The sequence below is a fragment of the Octodon degus genome, unplaced genomic scaffold (assembly GCF_000260255.1).
Source record: "Octodon degus isolate 3935 unplaced genomic scaffold, OctDeg1.0 scaffold00109, whole genome shotgun sequence".
Lineage (NCBI taxonomy): Eukaryota > Metazoa > Chordata > Mammalia > Rodentia > Octodontidae > Octodon > Octodon degus.
Window position 1 is genome coordinate 3697299 of NW_004524685.1, and position 10539 is coordinate 3707837.

General features: G+C 37.3%; 1 protein-coding gene across 1 annotated transcript in view; it reads left to right on the plus strand.

Moving 5' to 3' along the window:
* Col24a1 (collagen type XXIV alpha 1 chain) overlaps positions 1-10539 on the plus strand; it is a 403759-nt gene that overhangs the window by 47673 nt on the left and 345547 nt on the right. Inside the window, exons 6-8 of the mRNA XM_023699052.1 lie at positions 2522-2575; positions 5916-5969; positions 10163-10207. Of these exons, the coding sequence (XP_023554820.1) occupies positions 2522-2575; positions 5916-5969; positions 10163-10207 (153 nt within the window). The remainder of the gene's footprint in view (positions 1-2521; positions 2576-5915; positions 5970-10162; positions 10208-10539) is intronic.

A 10539-nucleotide genomic window follows, 5' to 3' on the forward strand; every position in this document is an offset into this window, starting at 1 on the left:
TCTCTCTCTCTCTCTCTCTCTCTCTCTCTCTCTCTCTCTCTCAGTGCTGTGGGACAGGATCTACCTGTGTAGTTTAGGCTAGTCTTGAACTCACTATGTCACGTAAGATGGCCTCAAACTCATGGTGCTTGGATTATATGTGTATACTGCTACACCTGGCATTCAAAACCATTTCTTTGGCTGAGGAGATATCTCAGTGGTCTAAGCGCCTCCCTGGCAAGCACAAGGACCCAGGTTCAAACACCAGGACTGTATGCTGCACCACCCCAGAAGCCCTAGTCTGCTGTGCCAGCCACCAAAATTGGGCACAGTGGCCCAAGCCTATAACCCCATCCCTGGAGAGACTGAGACAGGAGAATCACTATGAGTCTGAGCTATGTAGTGAGACCCTTCCTAAATAAATAAATACCATTTCTTGAGTGGATAATCCTGGAATCAGTGATATAAAAATGGAAGTCTTAGTGGAAGAAGTCTTAATGGCCATGGGAAGAAAAAAAATCAACAACTTTTCTCCAAAAATTTTCTTTGACTATTTCCTATGATATGATTCTTTTGCAAAATTTCCAATTTGCTTTACAAATTTCCAACTTGTAAAATGGGATGACAGTGGAAAACATGTAGAACCTTTCTCTTAATCCTCTTTTCACTGGTTAACTTGAATGGCACTTAAAAGCAGCCTTGAATATGTGAGGTGAGATGTAACTATTTCCTTATTTCTCATACAATGAAAATGATATTTATAACCTTCGAGGGACTGAGAATTGTGTAGTCTTAGTTGATGTTGTGGTTTATGTCTAAATGTACCCCCAAAGCCTCACACCCGCAAGGTGGGGCTTTTGGCAGGTGACTGGATTGTTGGTGAGGGACACTGAATCATGGATGTGTGGCACTGGATTAGTCCACAGATGATTTTATAGCTGGGTGTGATGTTGAGTGTTAGAGCCTGACAGGAAAGGGTGGGTTACTGTGGGCGTGGTCAGGACATGTACACTGTCCTCCTGCCTTGCCAGCTTGATGCTCTTGTCTATCTTGCTGCCATGAACTGTTTCTCCTACATGCATACTCTGCCTTGGAGCCTGCCAACTATGGACTGAAAACTCTACAAACTATGAACTCAAAATAAATAAACCTTTCCTCCTTTAACTTGTAGGTCTTAAATATTTTGTCCCAGCACAAGGAAGTAACTAAGACAGTTGGAAGTGGTAATGAAATCGTAATTTCAACTTTAAAAATTTCCATTGTGATCTCTATATCTTATGAAGCATAGTAAATAGTTTGAAAAAGAGATACTTTGCTATAACCTATCTGTCTTAGTCTGTTTTGTGTTGTTATAGCAAAGTATCATAGCCTAAGTAATTTTATAGCAAAGAGGTTTGTCTTGGTTCATGGTTCTAGAGGCTGGGAAATCCAAGGTCAGGCATTGGCCTCAGCTTGATTGCTGATGAGGGTTTCATGGTGGAAAGGCAAGCAAGGCAAAGAAGACATGAAGACACAAAGGGGCTGGCTGGCTTCTAGCAACCTGTTTTCATAATAATTCATCTACACCTGCTGAGCATAGGAGAATTCACTCAGAGAGATGGCATGAATACACTTTGAGGTTCAACTGCTTTGAGAAGGATTACATTTGGTACCTGACTCATTCAGTTGCTAAAATGTTGTCCAGGGTACTTGTGCCTTGGTCCCCAGCATGCAAGCTATAGAACTTGTCAGAGGCCTCTCATGACTCGCTACCCTTTCTAGCTCAAATGATTGGTTTGGTGCTCATTGTTGTGAGCAATCATCCTGTCTCCCAGAAGCAACTAAGAGCATGTACCAAGGTACTCCACCCCATTCCCCAAACTTACCTGCAAGCACTGCTGGATTGAGGAATTCAGATTCAACGTGAATGTCAGTAGGGACAAATCATATTTAAACCATAGACGCATGATGAAATTTTTTAAATAGGATTTTAAAATATTTGAAGTGAAACATAATGTCAAATAGCTCTACAAATAAAGATTCCAGAACATGAGAATGTGTCTGTATTTTATGACAGACCAAAATAATTTTGACAATTAGAATTATGTCTTTGATATTTATTTTCTTTATGATAAGGGAATGCATGTACATTGGAAGATTTTAGGAAATACTCAAATATTTAATGAGACCATAAAATTTGATGGATTATAAAAAGCAGTTTTCCTTTATTAATTAGTCTTCCAATGCTCAGATAGAAATAAAAACTCAATGTGTCACAAAGATGGAAAATGTAGAATTGACTGTACTCTGGATCCTCTAAGAGAAACTTTTCATAGTACTTTTACCATATTTTATGAGATTAAAAAGCCAACTTTGCCTCGGGAATTTTTAGGAATCTCCTCAGCATGTAAAAGTAAAGCTGAGAAAAAAAATGCATTAAAAAGGTAAATAACCTATGGCTACCTTGTTAGTTGAAAATAATTTCATTTAAAACCATACAATGTATGTGATACACTACATATTACCCGTGGTTCACCAGATGTGTTGTAATTATTTTATCTAGGGTCCCAAAGGCGATCCAGGATTTTCCCCAGGCCAAGCTTTTTCAGGAAAAAAGGTATTTATTCGCTGTGAAATACAATCATGGTTATATACTTTGAGTACTTAAAAATCATTTTCATATTTTTAAAATGCAAACTTCATTGTATCATACAGAGAACAGAAAACTGTTGATTTTAATGAAGGAAGAAATATTTAAATAATTAAGTAAATCTAACTGGGTGATGGCCTACTTCTTTCTGTATTCAGGCCCACCACTCGAGAGGCTGAGGCGGGAGGCTTGCTATGAGTTCAAGGTCAGCCTAGGCGACACACTAGTTTAGTGACTTAAATTCTATCAGTAATTTAATTATTAGGGCTTGCCCTTTACTCCCTGCCAATTAGGGATGAATGTGGTTAAAATTAGAGAAGGGTATGGTATTAAACTCAAAGATTTTGTTGTTAATATAAACAAATAATACTACATACATCCTAAAGCCAGTTTATACCTTTCCAGGATAGTTTCATATACTTTTAATTGCTTTATGGCCACAATAACTCTGTGAATGTTCTCATCAATGTCATATATTTTGTGTGTTTTGAGTAGGGAGAATTAATGTTTTAAATGACTAACCAGATGGGTACTAAATGGCAAAGTTAATGTTCACATTTTTTGACTTGGAATTCAATATACTTTTCATATTATCAGAATACTTTGAATCATAAATGCATGTATGTTTAGGTAAACACTAATGTTTTAAAGTAAAAATAACAGCAAAGTCTTTATCAGGAGGACAGTGTTTTCCAGAAGGAAAAAAAAAAAACAGAGTTTATAGAAAACTTTTCAGAAGCTTTATTTAGATAACTGTGATGGAGTTATGTTTCTGTTTATGTGGTATATCTTCATAAACTTAAAGTCCCTAAACAATTATGATGATTCCTGGCTGAAAATCTGATCATCTAATTGGAAACAAAAGCCCTTATAAACATAAAAAAGACCATAATGATTGATTTTACTAATAAATTCTCACCAAGTAAATCCTTGAAACCTTTAATATAAAATTTTTAGGAATTTTAGTACTGTAGTAGAACTGAATTGAATCTAAGTAGCTTATAAAAGGAATGAAAGTTTATTTTTAGAAACATAGTATTTTCATTGATCTCTTAGTTTTTACATGGAAAAATATACTGTAATCAAGAAAGAAGCATAAATGCCATGAATTAAAAATCTAACTATAGTGCATTTACTTTGCTATTCAAAGCTTAGAAATTAGATTCCCACTCTACTTTTATAATTGCTTTAAATAAAACCTCTCTATTAACCACCAACATTTACATCAAATGCTTGGCTTATTTTTTTCCTATGGTTTCTCTGTACAAAATATAGGGTGGTTCAGCATGGGAACTTAAGCTTGGATATTATGTTAGTTTTTATTTTTTTTTAACTTTTTGAATTATTCATACACTAATCAAGGTTAAAACTCCATAGAATTACAGCAAGATTTAGAGTCTAATAGCATGTCGCCATTGGGTTGTAAGAGAAATCCATGTACAGATGCATTTCTAAAATGGTAAACTTTAATCCAGGCATGGTGGCATATGCTTGTAATCCCAGAATTAAGGCAGGAGCAGGAGGATTGTTACAATTTTGGGCACAGCTTGGGCTACATAGTGAGTTCAAGGACAGGCTCAACTACATAGTGAGACCCTGTCTCAAAACAAAACAAATAAATAAAATGGTTAACTTTAAAAACAATCTTTTAGAAATAGCATTTGTTTAATTTGAGTTCAAATATGCTGAGGAAAGAGATTAGTCATACAATACAATCTGAGTACAAGTAAAATATAAATAGTAAATTGAAAGGAACAGAGAGAGGTTGGAAAACAACTGTATTTTAATTATTCAGTCATCTTTACAGTGAATATGATCAATAATGAAACAGCAGAAGAAACACAGGGGCTACTTCTCCATGGTACATACACTAAGTAATATATATATATAAAATAAACCATACACAGGTTTTTAAGCGCTTTTGAGACTTCAAGGGTATACTTACATAGCTTTTAGATAGTGTAAATTTTCCTTTCCCATAAGACAAAGAAGGAATCACCACCATCATTTCAAAAAAAAAGAATATTAGAACAAATGAAAAAAGCACCCCACTATTAATGATCAGAAGCATTCCTTTCTCTTCCAGTTGTTTAATGCAATGACAAATTAATACACTAAAAATTAAACACCAGAAAATGCTATAAGAAGTCTCTTTAGTATTGTTCATTTGTTTATTCATTTTTGGTGCTGGATCCGAGCCCAGGGCCTCCTACGTTGTACTTCCAACTTCTCTTTTTATCTTTAAAATAACACATTTTAAAAATATATTGGGTTGATACAGGGTCTCACCATGCAGTTTGGACTCATAGTGGTCCTCCTGTTTTCAGCCTTCCTAGTGCTGGGATTACAGACGTGGGCTTCTACACCCCGACTCTATGGCAAGCTCGGCACACCCAGGGAGTGGGGCTGGCACAGTATGCGGTCCTTGTGCTTGCCTAAGCTTGTCTACGTGGGCACTTTAGTCCCCTGAGCTATTTCACCAGCCCCCCAAGACATTATTTTTCATCTGAAATAAATCTGTTACAGTGTAAAGAAGCAGAGAAAAGATTACAAAAATATCTAAATGAGTAAACTGATTCAGGATGATCTATGCTGCCCTCTCTGCTTTGCCCCGTGCTTTGTCTCTTTTTCCTTGTTAGTTCATACAGCATCCTCGGTCACACTCAGCACATCTACCTACCACAGCCATGTTCCTTCCTTCCTCCAAACAGGGTAGCAGGTGTTCATCAAGGTGTCCTACCCAATAAAGTTCAGGCTCTTGGAGCGAAACACAAGGACCCACCAATAAGCTTTAGCTATACTATACTGACTCCTAGGTGGCATGTTCTGAGCTTCTGGCACCACAGAAAAGAAGGTATCAGTGCCTTCTGGAGGAAGCAGGTGTAACTCTTCCTGGGTCCCTCAGCTGAAACCAGCCATAGTTTCCATAGCCTGTGAGCTCTGCCTAACGGTCCACCAGGTGTGGATTTTTACTGAAAAGGGAAATTGTCTCATAAAGACTGGCAGAGTTTTGAATCAACTCTTGTAGATGTTTTGAACTGACAGGAATTTGGTGAGCAAAGGGGATTGCTAGAGAAAAGATCCGAGAAAAGGGAGAGGCAGTGGGATGGGAAAGTGAAGTCCAGGTGTTCAATTCTGCAAGAGGTAAGGATGTCTCCAAAAAGCCTGAGAAGGGCTAGAAACAAAGAAGAACTTCAGCCTGATTTTGAGATCAAAACTGGATGTAGTAAGGTCTTGATGTCAAAGATTAAAGGAACTTTCATTTTCTATTTTGTTTTGTGACATTAAATCTCCACCTTTCTTATAGGGTGATCCAGGCCTTTGTGGATTAGTGGGACCACCTGGTTTGCAAGGTGAAAAGGTATGATATAATTTTGCTTTGATATATGAGATGTCAGATAGAGTTGGGAGTTTTCCACAATCTGATTTTGAAGTGGAGCCCAAAACTGTTTTAATTTTTTTGCTTGAGAACTAGATTGTGGTTCTAATCTAGAAAAATGATGACCACAAAAAATAGAAACTGAACAAAAATAAAAGAGCCTTCAACTAATGATGGATACAAAATTCATATGCAGAAGAAAGTCAAAGACAAAGATAGACCACTGAAGAGTTCTTCTTTAAGTATTATTCTCTTATGGCAGCCTTTTCCCAACTGCTCTCTTCTATTCTGCTCATCCACATCTTTGTTTTAGACCAGATGAACAATTGCTCATGGGAACCTGATTCTAGGTGTTCTCTGTTACACACATTGATTGTATTTGAGTTCTTCCTATATCTCTATGCCCATATTGACTTCTGTGCCTGTCCTTTTCACTCAATGAATGCTAAATTTAAAAAAAAGACTTTGTTGAAAAGTTTAATAATTATAAAATTCTTTCAATAATTTAAACCAACAGAAAATTTAGCAATAATTTAATTCAATGCCATCATTGTACAAATATTGAGACTCATGATATGGCTAGTAAGTGGAAAATCAGATCTAGTTCTCAATGTGCTTGGTCTGTTCATTATTGGTAGTGAACCAAAAGAAAACAAATTAAACAAAAGAAAACATATTGTTTTACTTAGGCGCTTTGATTGCAAGGATGGAGATTAAGGCCATCTCAAGAAGAGAACAGATTATTTCAGTCCTCTTTACAGCATTAAAGGAAACAATGATCAGATGGAATCTAAAGATAGGTACTACACTGCGTAGACCTCATAGACCTCAATCAGCACTGATGCAAAGCAACTCGTACCTTAGCAGCATCACTGTGTGGATGTTGGATGTATGTATTCCTGTACTCCCTGTGCATCAGCCTTTTTATGTCATTTTGCTTTTCCTTTGACAATGTTAAACTTCATTTTAAAAAAAAGAATTTTATTGGCCTAGTTTACCTTTATATAGACAAAGTTCTTCATTCCAACTGACCTAATAGGCTACTAGACAGTGTTTGCACTGTCCTTTCTTAGATCAAATGCCAACTTCTGTGGCTAAGATGGGACAGGAGAGATTTCGGGAAGAACAGATCATGCCTACATGGTACGGCCACTTTTACCCACCATCCTGACTGAAGAAAAATCCCCTGAGAGGGAATCATACGTGCAGAAGAATCATAGGTGCTACCAGATATCTCTCGGTGTTCCGCAATGCTTCAGGAAAAGGAAAGAGGCAGCTATACCCCTGCTGCATCCTGTTTCATTCTAGTTAAGGAGGAGAGAAATGCCATCAGCAAAACAGGTGGTGTCCAAAGGAAATGAGGAACGCTCCTAGACTGCAGGGGTCACAGAAATACAAACAGTAAATAAATACACACACACATTGTTAGAACATGGAAAAGAAATAGACATCCAGGTGTCTCTCCAGCCCCCACCTTCCTGGCTCTTCTCCAGGAAGCTTTCAACTCTCAACCTCCTAGAACTGCTGCCTCACCCCACCGTGCCAGCACTGCAGTCGTAGTGCTGAGGATATTATTATTATTATTATCATTATTATTATTATTATTATGTCTCATACTAAGAAAAAAAGAAAACCCCTATGCTTTGTGGATAATTTTATTTGTGGAAGTTTGTGGAACATTTGTACAATGGGGCACACTGTGTTGCCTATTTTTTTAATTAGGTTGATCTTTAGCCATCTTTCTAAAAAATGTGAAACCTCAGAAGCCAGTTAAAAACCCCTTGCTGTATTAGATACTACGAAACATGAGAAACGAATCACTTTCATAGTTCTAAGACTTTTGAAATATAACTCTTTTTGTTGGTAAGATTGAACATGCTGAGAGAATTAGGCCAAATCGTGTCTGAGGAGATAATTAGAGGCATATAAAGATATTAGAAAGATGGGTTTCTCAATTCTTGTTAAGTCTTCGGTTAAGCTTTTTAATGGATCAAAGCACAGTGTTCCCATCTGTGAAAACTGAGACAATACTTGCCTTAGTATCGCTGTAACAATCAGATATTTGGGAATGGTGCACTGTCACTTGGTAGATAGCTCAGTGAGGGTTACGGTTTCTCTTCCTTCCCTTTTTTTTTTTTTCTTGTGATACCTCAGGACCTCACACTTGCCAGGCAAGTCCAAGCTGCATGGTGAGACGCTGTACCAAATATATAAAATAAAGCTATAAGGTGTATTTTGGCTTTGGAGGCTGAAAAGTCTAAAAGCATGGAGCTGGCATCTGTTGGCCTCTAATGAGGACCTCAAGCTGATTCAACTCATGGTAGAACACAGAAGGGCAAAGGGGTGTACCTGAGAGTGGCAACTCTGGCCCCACGACCTCACAGCACCTGTGCCTGCTGTGGCAATCAACTTTGAGCATGAGGGCTGGGGATGATGTAACTTAGGTACAGCACCTGTGAGTTTTGACAGACAAAAGCCACATGTGAACCATAGCAGTGCCCAAGAGGTCTGTCTGTTTTAAGTATTTTTTTAAAATTTTATTTATTTGTGTGTGTGTGTGTGTGTGTGTGTGTGTGGCCAGCTCAGCCCACCAGGGGGCGGGGCTGGCTGGCATGTGGTGCTGGGGGATTGAACCGTGGTCCCTGTGCTTTGCTAAGCTTGTTCTAAGTACGTGCTTTAGACCACTGAGCCATCTCACCAGTCCCAAAATGATCATAGCAATTTTCTTTGGGTTTTTTTGTTTTTTGTTTTGTTTGCAGAGCCAGGGATTGAACTCAGGCCCTTGCGCTTGCCAGGGAAGCGCTTATTCTACTGAGCCATCTCCCGGCCCCTGTTCTAAGTATTTTAGTGTAGTTTTAACATGTTGAAGTTTCCAAAGTCACTCCTTTATATTTCAAATAGGCCTCTCTTCTCCTTTCTCAGTAGTCCAACCAAAGCATCATTTTCTTCTTTAATCCATCAACCCAAATTTTTCTCTCCTGAAAAACCCACAGTAATTAATCCTGAATAATTCTTTTATTGCATTATGTTATATTCTGCAACCCTAGACATTTATCTTTGGGATGGGCCAGATAGATCAGCAGATTAAAGCACTTGCTTAGGCAGACGCAGGGACCAGGGTTTGATCCCTGGCGTGCCATGGAAGCCCTGCCCCTGGGGTGCACTGAGACAACAATTGAGACTGGTTGTGGTGGCACCCACCTATAATCCCAGCACTTGGGAGACTGAAAACAAGAGGATCACTATGAGTCCAGTTTGTGTAGTGAGACCCTATAGACTCTGTACTAAATACATTAAAAAACAAAACCTTGTCTTTGCCATACATTATTGGAACCTTTTACAATTTGTTAGCAGTGGTTTATTTTGGGCTTTTGGTTTATGTTTTGTTTAAAATCCTGTGAGGTTCTGAAGAAAAAGAATGTTTTTTTTTTATTCCTTCACATGCCCAAAAACCTAGAAAATACTCAGTTCACTTATTGTTGATTAGAATAGTAGAACAGTACAAATAAAGCTCCCAAGTCTGCCATTATTTCTTTATCCTGTCTTTTCTTTGTAGTTTCTTCCATTTTGATCCTAAAAGAAGATCTCTCTAGAGGAAGAATATTGACTTTTTTAATAACTATGAGTATTAATAAGAGATTAAGATTTTATATTTTTGCTATTACTTAAAAAATACTTTTGTTGCTAATTTCCTAGGTGTTTTAGGGCCATTTTTTATAAACCTCTGAGCAGCATTTTTCATTTGAATTAACTTGCTCATGAAATCTGAGGACAGTGATTTATATTCCAAACACTTGTAATTACAAACACATTTTGTCAGAGAGTAATGACTCAGCATTATTGAACTTGTCAAAGCCTTCAGCAAACTAAACACAGACATTGCTAGCTATGAATCTTCCTTGTCAAAGATTCTATGTTCTATTATTACATGCTATTCTATGTTCTGTTATATACATTTTAGTTAGTAATAACAGCTTACTTAAACAACACTCAAAATTCACTAAGTTACTCATAGGAATTTGTCAACAAGTAGTCTTTCAGGGTTAAATGTAATAAGAAATAAATTCCCAGAGAATTAAATTATTGATGATTAAAAGTTGAACCTTTCTTTACTTACTTGGCTTCTATGGTTTAACTTTACCCTTCATAACATCTGCTCACTTTTTCCCCTACAGGGCCTTAAAGGACATCCAGGGCCCCCAGGACTCCGTGGAGAACAAGTAAGTGTAGTAAGCATTTCCTTTACAGGTCTTATGTCTTCTCTGGTTGACAATGACACACCTAGAGGGACTGTTTTGGCAGTATTTTCACCTAGTTTTTCAATTTTCTTCACAATAGTTGCTCTCTATTTAGTTTAAGATGACCTTCTAATTGGTTAGCTGTAGATATTTTTCAAGAAAAATATTTAACAGGTAATACTTGACAACTTTACCTTTTATTATTCGCCTAACTTGTTTCAAAACAATAATTCTGAACTTCTAAAGTTTACAGGCCTCTTTTAAAAAATCCTATAAATGCTATAAACCCCATGACATGAATATTCACACACACA